Below are 20,287 nucleotides of genomic sequence, written 5' to 3'. Positions count from 1 at the left end.
TTTACCTTATCAAGCTGCGTAAAATTTACCCAAGTTTTTGGTACTTATCTGTCATAGTTTTTAACATTTTGTCAATTTTTTTGTTAAAATTTTCATATGGAAGGGTTTATACAGCTCTTGAACCCTTTGCTATAAGAGGATAATTTTTTTTGCATTCGATAACCGAAGGTGCGAAGAGTCTGTTAAAATTTTCAAAATTGTTAACTGTCAAAATTCATGGCTAATATGATTTTTTTCAAATAGTTATCAAAAATTGTTATAACTTTGTTTTTTTCAAATGCAACGACTTTATTTTCTTAAAGGCAATCAAAAGAATATTGATATTTATCTTATATTATATATTTTTATCTTATATCTGTCCCTTACAGTTTAAAAAAAAATACTAAAAATAGATTTTACTTGGTAATTTTTATAGTTATTCAAGTAGATCTTGCAAAATGGTCAACAATTGTCAAACTTCAATATTTTATTTAGTTTTTAGCAAGTTAATTATTGAATGAGCAGTAAAACAATAATATTTAATTATGGTTTATTATAACTTAGTAGCTCAGTCAGTCTGGCATCGAATTTTAAACTTGAATAAAAAAAGTGAACACATCGAACATTTCTTTTAATTAATAGAACAATTTCATCGTATTTTTCGAAAGTTTACTTGATTAAAAATAAAAAAAATGTGCGAAAATTCAGTTTTTTGCTATTGTTTCGAAAATTGTAACAGATAATATAGAAGATGTTATTAAAAGACAGCATAAAAATTGATGTACCTTTGGTTGCTATTAAAAAAACAGGGTCAAAACAGACTTCAAATTTTGCATGAAAAAATAAATAGGATTTTTTTTCATAGATTCTTTCAAAACAACAAAAATATAGCAATTTTCAGAATCTTTAATGCTCTCAAAATGTTTCTAATAAATATTAAAACAGAGTTATATTAAATAAATCTGCAGTCAGCACACCTTAAATACTTTTCCTTCGTTTAAAGAAGAGTGAAAGAAAAATTTGTTCGACAAAAATCAAAAACAATAAGCAATGATTAAAGTACTCGTTATAATTTTTGGCCTTTTCTTCGTAAAAATCGATTGACAAAATACTGGTTTTTTATTTTTTATTTCTTCTAGATCATTATTGTTTAACGTAAATATGAAACATTTATTTTTTTCTGTATTTTTTGCCAAGCGATTAAACAAAATTAATTTGAATTGTTAATTATATTGTGCTAGTTACGAGTATATTCCATATTTTGTAAAACATTTGAAACTTTGTATGAAACTCTCGTACATAAAAGGAATGTTTTAACTAACAGACAGTTCTTGAGAATTTGGAACACTTACCTTAACTTTTGAAAAAATAAAATTTGTTTGGTAAAAAAAAGTAGGAAATAATGTAAAATATAAAAACTGCATTTTTCTGGGTTATTTAATTTATTGCATTAAAATACACAATCGGATAATTCAAACTAATACATGCAGGTGGGTATTGTGCTAAGTTCATGCTCGACATTGGCAATACTCTTGCTAGCACAAGCTTTGATCACCTGCACTTGGACCTCCTTATTGTGCTTGCTAATTTCCACCTCAGCTTCAATAACTTTCCTCACTTCGTCGATTTTGTCTTCAAGATCGGCAACAGCAGCCGCAAGACATTTGTGATTCTGTCCACAGACGATAATATGCTTCTCTTCCTCATAAATAGCATCCCAGACATACTCGCTCAATGACAGTCGTTGCGCTGCCAAAACATTCACACTTTGACCACCAGCATGGTCAACACACCGGATTAACTCATCGATGTTGGATTGCTTCAAATGATCGAAAATGTGGTCCCGGGACCCACGACATCTCTGCGTCAGTGCCTTGTCGGCTTTAAGTTTAGCCAAGTATTTGTCGGTTTTCTTCTGAATTTCGATTTTTCCGTGCTCTTTGGCGGCCAGCGCAGTGGCGTCGATTTCGTTCGACATGCGGGTGTGGTCCAGAAAGGCGGACTGCAGTTTGTGGGTTGTTAGCTCTCGCAAGCGTTGGAGCTTCGTTTCAGCGTCGGTTACTGTTGAAGATCTGCAAAGCTTTGTAGGAGTTGTTTAATTGGATTTGTTTCAAATAATAAATATGCGAACCTGGAGTGCCACCAAAGCAAAAATAATCAAGGTAAAAAACCTCATTTTGTGTTATTAGTGTTACTATTGTGTCGATGACTAGTCAACTGACTATTGGTTTTTTCGAGGCACTTTATAAGGACTGAGAATTATTGGTCTTAATCCACGTGTTTAAGATTTGAGGCTTATCTAACGTTTTAATTAAATAAAGAAGAGGATTATTATTATTTTAATTAAACAATTAAGTTTTTCAACTCCTCAAATCGTAAATAATGAAGATTGATTTATTGCCATATTTAATTACATTCGTTAATAAAAATAACTAAACAATGCTAAAATATGTAAAAAACAGTAATGATATTATAGATCCGAGAAATTAAAACATATTTAACTTTTTTGCAATATTTGATCGCTTCTGTAGCCGGAACCGTTGCCCGGAGCAGCTCCGGGTTTAATTGAAAAAATAGAGAAAATTAAGCGCTATCAGATAGTTTTTTGTTCGTAGCTCTAAGTCTTAGTTTCCGAGAAAAACGCAAAAAAAGGTTTCCATTTTCACTTTTTTTCAATTTTCAACCGCCAATTACGGCGAAACTATTAGAGTTATTGAGAAACGGAAAAATCGAGGACAACCGGAATAGAAAACTCTACAAAATAGAAAATACTTGTATCAATAAACAAGCTCAATAACAATAATAATTCAGCGATGTAAATTGTCAAAAAATCCCTATTTTTTAAATTAAAAATTTTAAATTTCGTTGAAAATTGATATAATACAGAAAATTAGCCGTAGAATTCAATGGAATAAACCGCATGGCTCTACGACTTTTAGTTTTTGAGTTATTAATTTTTCTTGTTAAATAAAATTTTTCACTATAGATACTGCCTATCTTAATTTTTAGCAAAAAACTTTAAAAGTTTACATCTTATTAAAGAACGGTTTTATACGCAAAATGAACCGCTGAATTCAACAGAACAAACCGCATTGCTTTACCACTTTTAGTTTTCGAGTTATGAATTTTTTTGGTAAATAAAATTTTTCACTGTAGATATTGTCTATCTCAATTTTTAGCAAAAAACGTTAAAAGTTTACATCTTGTTAAATTATGACTGTATACGCAAAATGAGCCGCTGAATTTAATGGAACAAACCGCATTGCTCCACGACTTTTAGTTTTTGAGTTATGATTATTTTTTGTTGGATAAAATTTTCCACTATGACAAATGGCTACCCAAAATTTAAGCAAAAAATTTTAAATCTTTAATTCTTGTGAAAAATTGATATAATATGTAAAATGAGCCGTAGAATTCAATCGAACAAACCGCAATGCTCTACAACTCTTAGTTTTTTATTTTTTTATGAATTTTTTTAGTGAAAAACTTTGATCGCCTCTGTAGCCGGAACCGTTGCCCGGAGCAGCTCCGGGTTTAATCGAAAAAATAGAGAAAATTAAGCGCTATCAGATGAATTTTTGTTCGTTGCTCTAAGTCCTACAGTTTACGAGAAAAACGCAAAAAAAGGTTTCTATTTTCACTTTTTTTTAATTTTCAACCGCCAATTACGGCGAAACTGTTAGAGTTATTGAGAAACGGAAAAATTGAGGACAACCGGAATAAAAAACTCTACAAAATGGCATAGGACTCAAGGCGATTTCTCGCAAAAAATTTTTCAATTTTCAATCGCCGATTACGGCCAAACTAAAAGAGCTAGGAGAAAACGCTTTTTTCCATCGTAAAGAGCACATCAAAATCTATAAGATTGGATAAGTTTTATTCGATTCTGAGACACTTTTAAAATTGACCATTTTGTTGGGGGGGGTGTTAACTTTTTTAAATTTTTTTTATTTTCCCAATTACGACTAAACTATTCGAAAAGGGGAAACTGTTTTGATTCATACCTATGCCAAATGATCCGGGAAATCGATTGGCATCGAAAAAATTGCCAAATTCCCAATAGTTTTTTAGTTATGAATTTTTTAAAATTTTACTCCTCAAATCGTAAATAATGAAGATTGATTTATTGCCATACTTAATTACATTCGCTAATAAAAATAACTAAACAACGTTAAAATATATAAAAAAACAGAAATGATATTGTGTCAATAGATCCGAGGGATTAAAACATATTTAACTTTTTCGCAATATTCGTGCCACAAGTCACCATACTTTTCCCTGCAAAGTTTATTGTCTCTGATTGAACGATGAATCAAGAAAGGTACTTCCAACAAAGGTAATATCACAGTTGTACTTATAGTCAAGCCAGTAAACGAAATGTTCATTAAAATGTCTCCCAGGTAATTAGGATGGCGAACAAATCCCCAAAGCCCTGAACACAGTAATTTTTTATTTTTTGAGTTTGTCGGAAATTTCGCCCCTTAAATGTAACTTACTTAGATATATCGTTAATTAAATTAATATATGATTTACCTTGTTTCTGGGCATTTACTTTGAAGTTGTATTTCTGATTATTTGCGATTCTAAACAGTAGAAAACCAACGGTAAATAAACATATTATTGTTACTAACTTCCAAGCTGCTAGCTCGGTTTTGGCTTGAAGAAAGTGATAAGGAACTGTGCTTATTATAAACGGGTATATGAAATATCCAACTGCTGACACGTATCCGAAACCGTCTTTTTGGATTTCCAGGGAATATTCATATGTGTATTCGGCAACCACGCCGTCGAAGCAATAAATTAAATGAATTACTTCCATAACAATAAAACTTTTGTTCAAATCGTATGATTGTAATGTCAAACTTCGTATCAATTCTTGATACAAGAAGGCACAATCCAGCAAAACCTTAAATCAACTATTAAAAGCTTTAAAACAGAAAGTAAACTTACCGCAGAGACAACACAAATTCTGTTAACATACATCTTCAAATCGAGGTAACCGAAAAGACGTGGCCTGACTTCTCTGCCAATAATATAGCAATACAGTGTGTCTTTTCCTATTGTCTTTGGGTTTATTTCATTGGGGGGTAAGCTCAAGCCACGAATGTAACACCAAAAAGCAAGTACATTTCCTAGCACTAGACTGGCCACAGCCATGTGAACCAAATGTTGAAGAAGATAATTAACGGAATTAAAACCAAGAATTTCCAAACCGAAAAAGGCCAACAGAGACACTATTAATGAAAAAGTTCCCGACATGATGTCATATTTTTCTTTAAAAATCAAGGCCATCATAATTAAATACACCGAGTAGTAGAAAAAGGCAAGATAATCAATGAAAATTGAACGAAAGTTTCCAAGGTTTATGGGTTTCTCTTGAAAGTAAACGGCACACAACGTCAATGTGTATATCAGGAACCCCATTATACTAAGTAGTAACGCTGTTGACTCTTTGCCGAGGATTTTATTTCTTTGTGCAACCATGATGCTTCTAATAAATTAAAATGAAAGGGAGAGAGAGAAATTAACTGAGAACGTAATTACGTACCTACAGTTCTGACAAACAAAATGTTGTTGCTTCAGCAATGGTTAAGAAAAACACTGAACAAAAATATTTTGTTCCTCATTTTAATAAACCCAATCATGGTTTAGCTAAACAGGACATGCAACTTTTTATTTGCATAATTATGAACCGGTTATTCACTGCATTTACTATGTTACGTAATATTTGAAGCAAATCAAAATTAATTAAAAACCTTGTGTTTATTTGTAACAAAATCTAATAAATGACTACAAAACCTTGTGAAAGGCAATTAAACTTTGTCAGCGCACGCTTTAATCGCAACCACTTCTTCCTCGACGGCCTTCCGGTCAATTTCAATTTCTTCGTGGACGACAGTCGGTACAGCTTCCGTTTTCTGCTTGATGTCCGAAATGACGCGAGTGAGACAAGCGTCGTCTGCGCGACCACAAAAAACGATTTCTTTTTCTTCATCGTAAATTGTTTTGAGGACTCGATCGGTCAAGCCAGAGCTTTTGCTGTAAATGAGATTGACAGCTTCTTCTGCTTGTTTGTTGACGCAGTCTACAATGTCGTTAACAACTTTTGGACTTTGGTGATTGTTCAAGGCGTCTCCTTTCGTCGCTAGCGAAACGGTGTCCACTTCCACGGACATTTTGATGTGTTCCAGAAAGCCCCCGTTTAGATTGTCGCTTGTTGCCTGTCGTAAAACGTTCAGTGCTGCTTCTGCATCGTCGGCAAGATCGGCTTTGCAAACCTTAACAACGTAAAATTAACCAAAATCGTAACGAATGGTAAATACCTGAAGGAGGAGGAAAGCAGCAAAAAAACGTTTCAGTGTCTTGCTGAACATCTTGTCAATTGTCTTGAATACGACTTGTGGGGTAAACGTGTTAGGTGACTTTTATATAGACATTTTTGGTAAATATTGCATTATCGAGTTTTTAAAATTGATTTTTATCTCATTGTTGAAAAACAAAATAATCTGATTAATAATTTTTGTATACCAAAATTAAACATGAACAATGTAGATTTTTAATAATCTTGTTTTCGCGGTGCTTAACAATCACAGATAAGAAGATATTGCACCAATATGTTTACTTATTTTACAGAAAATTGGGTCACACCTATTTATTTAAGTAGAAAATACTTGTATCAATAAACAAGCTCAATAACAATAATAATTCAGCGATGTAAATTGTCAAAAAATCCCTTTTTTTAAATTAAAAATTTTAAAATTCGTTAAAAATTGATATAATACAGAAAATTAGCCGTAGAATTCAATGGAATAAACCGCATGGCTCTACGACTTTTAATTTTTGAGTTATGAATTTTTTTGTTGGATAAAATTTTCCACTATGACAAATGGCTACCCTAAATTTAGGCAAAAAATTTAAAATTTTTAATTCTTGTGAAAAATTGATATAATATGTAAAATGAGCCGTAGAATTCAATCGAACAAACCGCAATGCTCTACGACTTTTAGTTTTTTTTTATGAATTTTTTTAGTGACAAACTTTGATCGCCTCTGTAGCCGGAACCGTTGCCCGGAGCGGCTCCGGGTTTAATCAAAAAAATAGAGAAAATTAAGCGCTATCAGATGGTTTTTTGTTCGTTGCTCTAAGTCTTACAGTTTCTGAGAAAAACGCAAAAAAAGGTTTCTATTTTCACTTTTTTTCAATTTTCAACCGCCAATTACGGCGAAACTATTAGAGTTATCGAGAAATGGAAAAATCGAGGACAACCGGAATAAAAAACTCTACAAAATGGCATAGGACTCAAGGCGATATCTCGCAAAAAATTTTTAAATTTTCAATCGCCGAGTACGGCCAAACTAAAAGAGCTAGGAGAAAATTCTTTTTTCCATCGTAAAGAGCACATCAAAATCTATAAGATAGGATAAGTTTTATTCGATTCTGAGACACTTTTAAAATTGACCATTTTGAAGGGGGGGGTGTTAACTTTTTTTTAATTTTTTTTATTTTCCCAATTACGACTAAACTATTTGAAAAAGGGGACCTGTTTTGATCCATACCTATGCAAAATGATCCGGGGAATCGATTGGCATCGAAAAAATTGCCAAATTCCCAATAGTTTTTTAGCTATGAATTTTTTAAAATGTTACCAATTTTTGCATTTATCTGCAATTTGCTCAAAAACTATTAGTCGAAGAACAATAATTTTTTTTGAAAGAAATAGATAATTCAAAGAGCTTTCCAACGATAATAAACTTCATGGGGTTATCTCTGATAGTTCCGAAGCTATTGCTCAACAAATGTTCCGGGTACCCAAAATCGACAAAAATTGCGACGAAAATTGAAAAAATCAAATAACGAAAAATCAAACATATAGACTTTTCTGGACTTTTAACAAACTCTAGAGAGTTGTAAAGGCATATATAAATACGAAAAAATATGATAGAACAAATTTAAAAAAAAAATAATTTTTTCACTTTCTTGAAGATAAGTGTTATTACTCAGGAAATTTTAGCAAAAAAAATCAAATTTTTAAATCTCATGAAAAGTTCGTATAATACAGAAAATGAGCCGCTGAATTCAATGAAACAAACCGCGTTGCTCTACGACTTTTAGTTTTTGAGTTATGAATTTTTTTGTTGGATAAAATTTTCCACTATGACAAATGGCTACCCTAAATTTAGGCAAAAAATTTAAAATTTTTAATTCTTGTGAAAAATTGATATAATATGTAAAATGAGCCGTAGAATTCAATCGAACAAACCGCAATGCTCTACGACTTTTAGTTTTTTTTTTATGAATTTTTTTAGTGACAAACTTTGATCGCCTCTGTAGCCGGAACCGTTGCCCGGAGCGGCTCCGGGTTTAATCGAAAAAATAGAGAAAATTAAGCGCTATCAGATGGTTTTTTGTTCGTTGCTCTAAGTCTTACAGTTTCCGAGAAAAACGCAAAAAAAGGTTTCTATTTTCACTTTTTTTCAATTTTCAACCGCCAATTACGGCGAAACTATTAGAGTTATCGAGAAATGGAAAAATCGAGGACAACCGGAATAAAAAACTCTACAAAATGGCATAGGACTCAAGGCGATATCTCGCAAAAAATTTTTAAATTTTCAATCGCCGATTACGGCCAAACTAAAAGAGCTAGGAGAAAATTCTTTTTTCCGTCGTAAAGAGCACATCAAAATCTATAAGATAGGATAAGTTTTATTCGATTCTGAGACACTTTTAAAATTGACCATTTTGAAGGGGGGGGTGTTAACTTTTTTTAATTTTTTTTATTTTCCTAATTACGACTAAACTATTTGAAAAAGGGGACCTGTTTTGATCCATACCTAGGCAAAATGATCCGGGGAATCGATTGGCATCGAAAAAATTGCCAAATTCCCAATAGTTTTTTAGCTATGAATTTTTTAAAATGTTACCAATTTTTGCATTTATCTGCAATTTGCTCAAAAACTATTAGTCGAAGAACAATAATTTTTTTTGAAAGAAATAGATAATTCAAAGAGCTTTCCAACGATAATAAACTTCATGGGGTTATCTCTGATAGTTCCGAAGCTATTGCTCAACAAATGTTCCGGGTACCCAAAATCGACAAAAATTGCGACGAAAATTGAAAAAGTCAAATAACGAAAAATCAAACATATAGACTTTTCTGGACTTTTAACAAACTCTAGAGAGTTGTAAAGGCATATATAAATACGAAAAAATATGATAGAACAAATTTAAAAAAAAATAATTTTTTCACTTTCTTGAAGATAAGTGTTATTACTCAGGAAATTTTAGCAAAAAAAATCAAATTTTTAAATCTCATGAAAAGTTCGTATAATACAGAAAATGAGCCGCTGAATTCAATGGAACAAACCGCGTTGCTCTACGACTTTTAGTTTTTGAGTTATGAATTTTTTTGTTGGATAAAATTTTCCACTATGACAAATGGCTACCCTAAATTTAGGCAAAAAATTTAAAATTTTTAATTCTTGTGAAAAATTGATATAATATGTAAAATGAGCCGTAGAATTCAATCGAACAAACCGCAATGCTCTACGACTTTTAGTTTTTTTTTTATGAATTTTTTTAGTGACAAACTTTGATCGCCTCTGTAGCCGGAACCGTTGCCCGGAGCGGCTCCGGGTTTAATCGAAAAAATAGAGAAAATTAAGCGCTATCAGATGGTTTTTTGTTCGTTGCTCTAAGTCTTACAGTTTCCGAGAAAAACGCAAAAAAAGGTTTCTATTTTCACTTTTTTTCAATTTTCAACCGCCAATTACGGCGAAACTATTAGAGTTATCGAGAAATGGAAAAATTGAGGACAACCGGAATAAAAAACTCTACAAAATGGCATAGGACTCAAGGCGATATCTCGCAAAAAATTTTTCAATTTTCAATCGCCGATTACGGCCAAACTAAAAGAGCTAGGAGACAATTCTTTTTTCCATCGTAAAGAGCACATCAAAATCTATACGATAGGATAAGTTTTATTCGATTCTGAGACACTTTTAAAATTGACCATTTTGAAGGGGGGGGTGTTAACTTTTTTTTAATTTTTTTTATTTTCCCAATTACGACTAAACTATTTGAAAAAGGGGACCTGTTTTGATCCATACCTATGCAAAATGATCCGGGGAATCGATTGGCATCGAAAAAATTGCCAAATTCCCAATAGTTTTTTAGCTATGAATTTTTTAAAATGTTACCAATTTTTGCATTTATCTGCAATTTGCTCAAAAACTATTAGTCGAAGAACAATAATTTTTTTTGAAAGAAATAGATAATTCAAAGAGCTTTCCAACGATAATAAACTTCATGGGGTTATCTCTGATAGTTCCGAAGCTATTGCTCAACAAATGTTCCGGGTACCCAAAATCGACAAAAATTGCGACAAAAATTGAAAAAATCAAACAACGAAAAATCAAACATATAGACTTTTCTGGACTTTTAACAAACTCTAGAGAGTTGTAAAGGCATATATAAATACGAAAAAATATGATAGAACGAATTTAAAAAAAAATAATTTTTTCACTTTCTTGAAGATAAGTGTTATTACTCAGGAAATTTTAGCAAAAAAAATCAAATTTTTAAATCTCATGAAAAGTTCGTATAATACAGAAAATGAGCCGCTGAATTCAATGGAACAAACCGCATTGCTCTACGACTTTTAGTTTTTGAGTTATGAATTTTTTTGTTGGATAAAATTTTCCACTTTGACAAATGTTTATCTTAATTTTTACCAAAGAAATTTAAATTTTTAAATCTTGTTATGAATCAATAAGATTTTGTGATCCAGTTCTTTATGTCTTCATTTAATAGTTTTTCCCTCTATTGCAGGTGAATTAAATTCAGGTTATACTTTAACCACCTTTATTAAAATTGTTTTGGTTACACGTATAATCAAAATTATTTTGGTTACATTTTATTAATTAACGAATTAACACAATCCTGGAAGCCATTAACGTAGGATTTTCCCTGCCCATCAGCAATCGAAGTGAATTTGACTCCACAAGTGGTAACTGTCGATTCATAATACTGCATTTTACTGGCATCAACTTGAACAGAATAATTAATTTTGCTTAGTACCGATGCACTGGTTCTGGAAATCTCTCCAGTAACAGAAGTAAGACAGGCGTCGTCTTTACACTTCAAAACTTCTTTTTCAAACGCAAAAACCTGAGAAAGAAAATTGCCCAACAAAGTAGAACTACTAGTTCCAATATAATCAATGCAAGGATCCGTCTGAGTATCGACACAATCCAACAATCCATTGATATTAACAGAAGCCAAATTCGTAAGTTTCTCCTCAAAAATTGCAACACAGGAGCTAACATCGAGACCAGAATCTTCAGCCGACTTTTTAATTGCTTGGTACTGAGCTAGATAAGTATCACTCGTTGAGGAAATGACCTCAGAGCCGTTGGATCTTGTCAGTTCGATTATGGAATCTATTTTTTGGGCCATTGCTGTGTAGCCAGTTTTAAGCGCATCACTGAGACCGTTGTTCACATTTTCTCTCAAACCATTTAACGCAGCATTTGCGTCGTCAATGGCACTGGTATTACAACTCTAGAGTAATAAGCAATTGAACAATATTGCAGCACTTGTTGGTTAACACTTACTTGCACCACCAGGAACACGACAAACAACAATTTGGCACTTGTCACTGGCATAATGAAAAACGTGGAGTTTTGCTCACGAAATGTATTTCAAATATCAGTAATAACAAGATAAAATTTCCTTTTATACCATGATACGGTCTTTATCACTTTTAATTCAAAAATTAATTTCGGTGATAATGAGTTTGCTTTATTTTTAATCTTTGATTAATTTCATAATTTTTAATTTCATAATTTTTACCTAAACGTATAGTTAGTTATCATTCATCAATCGTGATTCGGAGAATTAATCTTGATCTCAAGCATACTTAATTTTGGTTTGATAAAAACATATTGAATAACGCTCTTCAACTGGTTTAAGTATGTGAGTCATTTGGGAGGCAAGGTAATCAAACCATCAGTTACTTTCATCTCAAAACGGTGTATTTACGAGTTAAATCCCTTGAGAAGGATTCAGGAAAACAGTCCACAATTAGATGATAATAATAAGATGACAAAAAATGAAACAGAAAGCGTATTACTTTTGTGTATCTTTTTTTCAAAAACAACCTTCTACTAAAATTTAGATCCTGTTAGAACACTCTGAATTAACACAGTCCTGGAAGCCGCTGACGTAAGATTTCCCTTGACCGTCAGCCACCGACGTAAATTTCACTCCGCACTTGTCAACTGTTGCCCTATAGTCCTGCATATCGCTAGCTTCACGCTGAAGAAAATTATTAATCTGGCTCGTAATAGCAGCGTTTATTCTGGAAATTTCTCCAGTAGCTTCACTAAGACAATCATCGTCCCTACACTTGAGTACTCGTTGCTCAAATATGAAAACATCACCAAGAATATTTCCTGACAATATATCGAAAGTAATTTCCAAATTGTATATGAAACCATCCACCTGGGTATCGACACAATCCACCAAACCGTTGATATAAACAGAAGCTAAATTCATAAGTTTATCTTCAAAAATTTCGACACAGTTGGTGACATTAAGACCAGAATCTTCGGCAGATTTTTTAATTGCTTGATATTGTGCCAAATAATCATCACCCGTTGATGAAATTATTCCAAAAGCGTTAGTTTTTGTGACCTCGACTGTGGAATCGATTTCCTGAGCCATAACTGTGTAAGCTTTGAGAGAGTCGCTGATACCATTGTTAACATTTTCTCTCAAGGCATTTAAGGCAGCATTTGCGTCGTCAATGGCACTAGATAGTACCACTGAGTTGTAACTCTATGTCATTAAATAAAAATTACACGTGTGATATTAAAGTTGTTTATTATTTACCTGCACCAATAACAAAATGCTGACCAAAAATTTTGTACTCATTGTCAAACTCTGTAACTCTCTTGTTCAGTTACGAGATTTATACCCGCTATTAAATAATAAAAATCACATTTCCTGCGACAAAGTGATAAACTTGTTATCGGTATCAATGAAATCACTGAATCATGCTTACTCTAAAATAGTAATAGTTTTCTACAAAATAAAACAAACAATTTTGGCAAATGTGTTTTATTACAATTGGTTATTTCTGCCATAATCTGGGCGAATGTCGGCACTTTATTTTATTTAAGGTGTCTTTAACAACGTTGGTAAAAGTGTCGATGTCATGTCGCGTGATGTTCGTATTTTTGTCAAAGCTGCCGCTTCTGCAGTCACTCTGGCCGTATTCAAGACAGTAGGGAACCTCCCCATTACCGAAAAACTTCAAATCACACGCACTTCGTTTCACTTTATTGTCAATCATGAACTGTTCCAGCATTTGCCAGCACTTGCAATTCCAGGGATTCCCGTACAAATACACCACATGGTCCCGGAAGTTGTTCTCGTCAATCACCAAATGTGTCAGTTTGTTAAAAGCGAGCGATATTTGTAGCGCCCTTTGTGTTAAATTGAACCTCTTGAAGACCACAGGAGAGTCAATTATATTGTGCCCCAAATCCAGGACTTCCAGCTTCGTGAGATTGTTTAAATGTTGGGAGTAGACCACTTTGACTATGTTATGGGAAGCGTCCAGCCATCTCAGTTGGTTGAGGACTATGGCGAAAGCTATGTTTTTTAAGTTGTTGTGGCTAAGTGTCAGTTCTTTGAGACAACACACGTTCTTGAAGAGTTCGATGTTTATGACGTTCATCTTGTTGTGATCCAAATTGAGGATTTCTAAACTGCTGGGAAGGCAACCGGACTCCATTAACTCGATTCGGTTATGCCGCAGGATCAGTTCTTTGGTGGAATTGTACAAGTTTGTTTCCGTGAACACGTCGACTTCAATCGCCTCCAGCTTGTTGTGGGACACATCTATCGTTGTTATGTGGCAGTTGTAGAACATTCCCTTGCTAAGATTCTCGATGTTGTTGTTCACCAAACCCAGTTTTGTCAACGTCATGGTGTCGAAAGTGGTGAATTTGATTCGTTTGATGTCGTTTGCGTAAAACTCCAAAACGTTCAAGCGATTGTAGTAGTGATTCAGCGCAAAAGTAAACATCTTGATCTCCTTAATTTGGCCGACGATGATCAGAGTGACCAATCTTTCCATCTTGTAAAACGGCAAGGAGGTGTGGTCGATTGTCTTAAGCTGAGACGCATTATACGACTCCGTTCCTACCACGATTTCCCTCCAATCCTCAATGTTATAATTGCCGAGGTCGCTCAAATCGTCACAGAAAGTCATATAAGAGTGACGACACGCTGCATCAGACTCATTATACAACAGCACGGTTAACAACAAGGCGATCAAGTGCCGCATCTTGATTAGGCAAAATAAACTCGCGAACTGACCATTTAAAGGCCTCTGAGTCTTTCATTACTAAAAATTGTTTAACTGGTTTTTCCACAAGTCTGAACCGTTGCGTTGGGAGAAGAAAGGAAAGACGTCACTTGACCCTGTCTGGATCTTTAATTACAGTTAATCAAAACTTATTTTTCCGAACAAATTTCAGTTTAACATTGTGTAAGACTGACATTTTCACGCATTATTATGTTCCTTCGCAACACTTATGCAATTCACTACAATTTCCTCCGATATTTCCACATAATGGACTTTCAGTAGTCACCAGAGCTGAAAACCGTCCACCGACCATTCCTAACTTGGGCCCGAATATTTGCCTTAAATTCGGCCACAAGCCCAAAAAAATCAAACAAGGTCCTTTTACTGTACAATGTGGTTTTAATGGCAATGTACGCCCTCATTCTTTATTATCGTATTATTGATGATGCGGCTCAAGAGAACTTAAATTCGATGAACGCAGTCGTGCTTAATTTGCAAATTGCCTGCTACGTTCTCACATTTCTGTCGAATTTATTCGCGAATTGGTTGAACTCGCGGAGTGTTTAAAACGCCTGGGAACGTTGGACGAATGTTTGTACAAGTTTGGCTACCAAATCAACTACAAGAAGATGAATTTGGATAATTTACAAGAACTAACACTCAGCCACAACCAATTGTCATCGTTAGGATTCGTAAAAAACCTCGAAGAACTCAAACTACTTGACGTTTCGCACAACAGAATTGTCGCTCTCACCAGTCAACACTTCAACAATCTCACTCAACTACAAGTTTTAGACCTCAGCCACAATCAACTAGCATATTCTCAAATTTTCCAGAAGTTCAGTATTCCGGAAAGGCACCCTCCGTTGCAAATATCACTCGCTTTTAATAAATTGACGCACTTGGTAATTGAAGAAAACAACTTTCGGCAACATACTGTGTTTTTGTATGGGAATCCCTGGAACTGCAAGTGTTGGCAAATGATGGAAAAGTTCATGCTTGACAATAAAGTGAAACGAAATGTGTGTGATTTGAAGTTTTTCGGTAATGGTGAAGTTCCCTATTGTATTGAATTTGACAAAAGTGACTGCCGGAGCGGCGATTTCGGCAAAGATTCGAACATTTCTCAACGCGATATTCAAAATTTTGTCAAAGTCGTAGAAGGTAGCTTAGAGAGGATAAGGTGTACGTTGACACCGAGAATATTGTAGATTTTCTAAGTGATAATTAAGTATTACTTGGTTATAAGTTTGTTGTATGATGTATTTAATAAAACTCAGATCGCTTTTTTCTGCTTGCCATAACATTTTTTAATAAAAAATAAGTAAATCTTTTAAATTATTATAATAGTTTCCGAAATCTCAAGTTTGTGCTAGAAATGGTGGATGCTGAACTTGGGAGAAGAAAGGAAAGACGTCACTTGACCCTGTCTGGATCTTTAATTACAGTTAATCTAAACGCCGTAAAACTTATTTTTCCGAACAAATTTCAGTTTAACATTGTGTAAGACTGACATTTTCACGCATTATAATGTTCCTTCGCAACACTTATGCAATTCACTACAATTTCCTCCGATATTTCCACATAATGGACTTTCAGTAGTCACCAGAGCTTTCGAAATGAAAACCGTCCACCGACCATTCCTAACTTGGGCCCGAATATTTGCGTTAAATTCGGCCACAAGCCCAAAAAAATCAAACAAGGTCCTTTTACTGTACAATGTGGTTTTAGTGGCAATGTACGCCCTCATTCTTTATTATCGTATTATTGATGATGCGACTCAAGAGAACTTAAATTCGATGAACTCAATCGTGCTTAACTTACAAGTTGCCTGCTACGTTCTCACATTTCTGTCGAATTTATTCGCGAATTGGTTGAACTCGCGGAGATATCTGGAGTGTTTAAAACGCCTGGGAACGTTGGACGAATGTTTGTACAAGTTTGGCTACCAAATCAACTACAAAAAGATAAATTTGGATAATTTACAAGAACTAACACTCAGCCACAACCAATTATCATCGTTAGGATGCGTAAAAAACCTCGAAGAACTCAAACTACTTGAAGTTTCGCACAACAAAATTGTCGCTCTCACCAGTCAACACTTCAACAATCTCACTCAACTACAAGTTTTAGACCTCAGCCACAATCAACTAGCATATCCTCAAATTTTCCAGAAGTTCAATATTCCGGAAAGGCACCCTCCGTTGCAAATATCACTCGCTTTTAATAAATTGACGCACTTGGTAATTGAAGAAAACAACTTTCGGCAACATATTGTGTTTTTGTATGGGAATCCCTGGAACTGCAAGTGTTGGCAAATGATGGAAAAGTTCATGCTTGACAATAAAGTGAAACGAAATGTGTGTGATTTGAAGTTTTTCGGTAATGGTGAAGTTCCCTATTGTATTGAATTTGACAAAAGTGACTGCCGGAGCGGCGATTTCGGCAAAGATTCGAACATTTCTCAACGCGATATTCAAAATTTTGTCAAAGTCGTAGAAGGTAGCTTAGAGAGGATAAGGTGTACGTTGACACCGAGAATATTGTAGATTTTTTAAGTGATAATTAAGTATTACTTGGTTATAAGTTTGTTGTATGATGTATTTAATAAAACTCAGATCGCTTTTTTCTGCTTGCCATAACATTTTTTAATAAAAAATAAGTAAATCTTTTAAATTATTAAAATAGTTTCCGAAATCTCAAGTTTGTGCTAGAAATGGTGGATGCTGAACTTGGGAGAAGAAAGGAAAGACGTCACTTGACCCTGTCTGGATCTTTAATTACAGTTAATCAAAACTTATTTTTCCGAACAAATTTCAGTTTAACATTGTGTAAGACTGACATTTTCACGCATTATTATGTTCCTTCGCAACACTTATGCAATTCACTACAATTTGCTCCGATATTTCCACATAATGGACTTTCAGTAGTCACCAGAGCTTTCGAAATGAAAACCGTCCACCGACCATTCCTAACTTGGGCCCGAATATTTGCATTAAATTCGGCCACAAGCCCAAAAAAATCAAACAAGGTCCTTTTACTGTACAATGTGGTTTTAGTGGCAATGTACGCCCTCATTCTTTATTATCGTATTATTGATGATGCGACTCAAGAGAACTTAAATTCGATGAACTCAATCGTGCTTAACTTACAAATTGCCTGCTACGTTCTCACATTTCTGTCGAATTTATTCGCGAATTGGTTGAACTCGCGGAGATATCTGGAGTGTTTAAAACGCCTGGGAACGTTGGACGAGTGTTTGTACAAGTTTGGCTACCAAATCAACTACAAGAAGATGAACCGAGTGTTTTACTGGTCTTTGCTTCTCTCGGTTGGTTTATTCTTGTATGTTGCTCTAGCCGACTGTGTTTTCAGCGTGTTTCTGAACCAGAATATTTCGTTTATCAATTGGTTGTCTTCTTACGTGCCGCTTACCACTAATTACTTCTCCTCGTATTTTATCGTAATGTCTTTGTACTTTCTCCACGTTAGATATTCTTATTTGAGTCAGTGTTTCAAGAGTTATTACCCTACTGGTGACCTCACAACTTTACGAAACGTTGTTAAAATGTTGACTGATATTAAGGATATCAGTAACTCGTTGATTTCGCAGTTTGCTCTCCAAATCTGTGCTTTATTCATTTTAACATTTCTCACAGTGACTAACAATCTGTTCCTAACAGCTAAAGGCACATTTCATTCGTTCCAATACTTTATCCTGATTAATATCGCGTGCTTGCATGTTGTTGAAAGTGTGTCGGTTGTTTTGGCCCATTATCAGATTCACTTAAAGGTGAGTTCAGTGTTTTTTGCCTTTTTAACCGCTTTAAAAGCTTGCAGAGATAACAGATTTGGCTCCGAAAGTTATGTCTTTACGAACTTTGTTACCAAATCACAGCAACGAAGTAAGTGTGTTGTAGAAATTAAACAAAAAAACAAATCGTTTGATTTAGATCATGGAATTTTACTTACTAATGTGCAATACTAGACTTGATGTTCAAGTGTTTGGAATGTTTACAGTAACACCATCAGCACTGCTTGGTGTAAGTAACGCAAATAAAAAGCACACATTATTAATAAATACAATAAAATACCAGATATCGGCATGGATTGGGTCTTATTTGGTTATTATGATACAATTTACGCCAAAAAACGCCGATATAAGCACCACAAACTGGCCACAGCGGGCGTCAGCAGAATGAACCAGTCATATTATCTGTGTGTTCAAGTCAACAAAACTTGTGTCTTTTCTGAGATTCTCCAACAAAATGAGTGTTATTAAGTGTGGGGTCAGGCATGTGGAAAAACCAGTCTTAATTTTATTTTTGCAACTGGTCAGTTTGCGTGTTTGTTTTCACGAAGCAACATGCAGGTCCTCACCGTCGTCTTTGCAAGCGTGCTGTTTTACACTGGGACCGAATCAATGTGCCGGCACTCTTATATGACGTTTTGTGATAATTTGAGCGACCTTCAGAACTACAACGTTGAAAATTGGACGGAACTTGTGGTAGGAACAGAGTCACATGATGATTCGCAACTTCAGGCAGTCGATTCCGACTCGCTTTCATTAGACAGGTTGGAAAAAGTGGTTACTTTCATTATTATCGGGCAAATTAGAGACATCAAGACGTACACGTTCACCCTCGATCCGTTTTTCAACCGCTTGAACTATTTACAGTTGTATGGAAATGATATAAGGCGCATAAGATTTACGACTTTTGACACGATGAAGTTAACAAAGTTAAGTTTAGTGAACAACAAGATTGAGTATATTCATGCGGGGGCGTTCTATAATTGCGAAATCAAAACTATAGATTTGTCGCACAATAAGCTGGAGACGATTGAAACAGACGTGTTTTCGGAAGAGTTCTTCTATAATTCAACCAAAGAAATAGTGATAAGATATAACGAAATCGGCGCTATTCAGTCCGATAGCTTCCCGAGCAGCCTGGAGATCCTCAATTTAGACCACAACAATCTAAAGGTGTTAAATGCTGATGTTTTCGACAATTTGGATAACTTACAAGAACTAACACTCAGCCACAACCAATTATCATCGTTAGGATTCGTAAAAAACCTCGAAAAACTCAAACTACTTGACGTTTCGCACAACAAAATTGTCGCTCTCACCAGTCAACACTTCAACAATCTCACTCAACTACAAGTTTTAGACCTCAGCCACAATCAACTAGCATATCCTCAAATTTTCCAGAAGTTCAATATTCCGGAAAGGCACCCTCCGTTACAAATATCACTCGCTTTTAATAAATTGACGCACTTGGTAATTGAAGAAAACAACTTTCGGCAACATATTGTGTTTTTGTATGGGAATCCCTGGAACTGCAAGTGTTGGCAAATGATGGAAAAGTTCATGCTTGACAATAAAGTGAAACGAAATGTGTGTGATTTGAAGTTTTTCGGTAATGGTGACGTTCCCTATTGTATTGAATTTGACAAAAGTGACTGCCGGAGCGGCGATTTCGGCAAAGATTCGAACATTTCTCAACGCGATATTCAAAATTTTGTCAAAGTCGTAGAAGGCAGCTTGGATATGATAAGGTGTAGGTTGACACCGAGAATATTGTAGATTTTCTAAGTGATAATTAAGTATTACTCGGTTATAAGTTTGTTGTATGATGTATTTAATAAAACTCAGATCGCTTTTTTCTGCTTGCCATAACATTTTTTAATAAAATATAAGTAAATCTTTCAAATTAATATAATAGTTTCCGAAATCTCAAGTTTGTGCTAGAAATGGTGGATGCGCCGGGATAAAAATCAGTTTCCTCTTTTTTTCTGTTCGTTTTTCCGACACGTAGCTACAAATATCGTAAGTTTATCTTCTTCAAAATTTTTCACTCTAACATGTTTCTGATCTAATTGTTTCTAGGTTTGCAAAAAAAGTTTTTTCTAATTTTTTATTTAAATGAAATG

At 34.4% G+C, this 20,287-nt stretch overlaps 5 protein-coding genes across 7 annotated transcripts; 1 reads left to right on the top strand and 4 right to left on the bottom strand.

The window, feature by feature from the left end:
• Positions 1-1,402: 1,402 nt before the first annotated feature.
• LOC103312575 (uncharacterized) lies at positions 1,403-5,521 on the bottom strand. 2 transcript variants are annotated; one of them, XR_010335377.1, is made up of 4 exons: positions 4,930-5,521; positions 4,513-4,885; positions 2,111-4,459; positions 1,403-2,059 (listed from the first exon to the last, which is right to left on the bottom strand). XR_010335377.1 is itself a non-coding variant. In XM_001816121.4 (2 exons), the coding sequence occupies exons 1-2, from the start codon at positions 2,153-2,155 to the stop codon at positions 1,457-1,459; spliced, it is 648 nt and encodes a 215-aa protein (XP_001816173.1). In that variant the 5' UTR covers positions 2,156-2,264; the 3' UTR covers positions 1,403-1,456. The 2 variants fall into 2 exon arrangements, 1 of the variants encoding a protein (XP_001816173.1); XM_001816121.4 differs by lacking the exons at positions 4,513-4,885; positions 4,930-5,521 and having other exon boundaries at positions 2,111-2,264.
• A 202-nt stretch (positions 5,522-5,723) lies between these two features.
• Positions 5,724-6,458, bottom strand: LOC100142319 (uncharacterized). Its single transcript, XM_001816111.4, has 2 exons — positions 6,303-6,458; positions 5,724-6,257 (listed from the first exon to the last, which is right to left on the bottom strand). The coding sequence occupies exons 1-2, from the start codon at positions 6,351-6,353 to the stop codon at positions 5,793-5,795; spliced, it is 516 nt and encodes a 171-aa protein (XP_001816163.1). The 5' UTR covers positions 6,354-6,458; the 3' UTR covers positions 5,724-5,792.
• Positions 6,459-10,822: 4,364 nt separating this feature from the next.
• LOC664014 (uncharacterized) lies at positions 10,823-11,750 on the bottom strand. Its single transcript, XM_971377.4, has 2 exons — positions 11,592-11,750; positions 10,823-11,538 (listed from the first exon to the last, which is right to left on the bottom strand). Exons 1-2 carry the CDS (start codon positions 11,640-11,642, stop codon positions 10,885-10,887), a joined length of 705 nt encoding a protein of 234 aa, XP_976470.1. The 5' UTR covers positions 11,643-11,750; the 3' UTR covers positions 10,823-10,884.
• Positions 11,751-11,989: 239 nt separating this feature from the next.
• On the bottom strand, positions 11,990-14,556 carry LOC103312628 (hypothetical protein). Its single transcript, XM_008193696.3, has 2 exons — positions 12,871-14,556; positions 11,990-12,816 (listed from the first exon to the last, which is right to left on the bottom strand). Exon 1 carries the CDS (start codon positions 14,330-14,332, stop codon positions 13,112-13,114), a length of 1,221 nt encoding a protein of 406 aa, XP_008191918.2. The 5' UTR covers positions 14,333-14,556; the 3' UTR covers positions 11,990-12,816; positions 12,871-13,111.
• A 3,454-nt stretch (positions 14,557-18,010) lies between these two features.
• On the top strand, positions 18,011-20,021 carry LOC103312627 (insulin-like growth factor-binding protein complex acid labile subunit). Of its 2 annotated transcripts, XM_008193695.3 has the most exons (4): positions 18,011-18,146; positions 18,187-18,258; positions 18,307-18,396; positions 18,451-20,021. In XM_008193695.3, the coding sequence occupies exon 4, from the start codon at positions 18,720-18,722 to the stop codon at positions 19,938-19,940; it is 1,221 nt and encodes a 406-aa protein (XP_008191917.1). In that variant the 5' UTR covers positions 18,011-18,146; positions 18,187-18,258; positions 18,307-18,396; positions 18,451-18,719; the 3' UTR covers positions 19,941-20,021. The 2 variants fall into 2 exon arrangements, with proteins under 2 accessions (XP_008191917.1, XP_015834418.1); XM_015978932.2 differs by lacking the exon at positions 18,011-18,146 and having other exon boundaries at positions 18,181-18,258.
• Positions 20,022-20,287: the final 266 nt, after the last annotated feature.

The sequence above is a fragment of the Tribolium castaneum genome, chromosome 9 (assembly GCF_031307605.1).
Source record: "Tribolium castaneum strain GA2 chromosome 9, icTriCast1.1, whole genome shotgun sequence".
Classification (NCBI taxonomy): domain Eukaryota; kingdom Metazoa; phylum Arthropoda; class Insecta; order Coleoptera; family Tenebrionidae; genus Tribolium; species Tribolium castaneum.
This window is presented reverse-complemented; position numbering and strand designations above follow the sequence as displayed.

Excerpts from the sequence above, each read along its gene's own strand:
- LOC103312575 (XM_001816121.4), bottom strand. The coding sequence starts at position 2,155 with ATGAGGTTTTTTACCTTGATTATTTTTGCTTTGGTGGCACTCCAG. Across the intron at positions 2,060-2,110 it reads TTGCTTTGGTGGCACTCCAG|CTTTGCAGATCTTCAACAGT; the intron begins GTTCGCATATTT and ends ACTCCTACAAAG.
- LOC100142319 (XM_001816111.4), bottom strand. The coding sequence starts at position 6,353 with ATGTTCAGCAAGACACTGAAACGTTTTTTTGCTGCTTTCCTCCTCCTT. Across the intron at positions 6,258-6,302 it reads CTGCTTTCCTCCTCCTTCAG|GTTTGCAAAGCCGATCTTGC; the intron begins GTATTTACCATT and ends TACGTTGTTAAG.
- LOC664014 (XM_971377.4), bottom strand. The coding sequence starts at position 11,642 with ATGCCAGTGACAAGTGCCAAATTGTTGTTTGTCGTGTTCCTGGTGGTG. Across the intron at positions 11,539-11,591 it reads TCGTGTTCCTGGTGGTGCAA|AGTTGTAATACCAGTGCCAT; the intron begins GTAAGTGTTAAC and ends TTATTACTCTAG.
- LOC103312628 (XM_008193696.3), bottom strand. The coding sequence starts at position 14,332 with ATGCGGCACTTGATCGCCTTGTTGTTAACCGTGCTGTTGTATAATGAG.
- LOC103312627 (XM_008193695.3), top strand. The coding sequence starts at position 18,720 with ATGCAGGTCCTCACCGTCGTCTTTGCAAGCGTGCTGTTTTACACTGGG.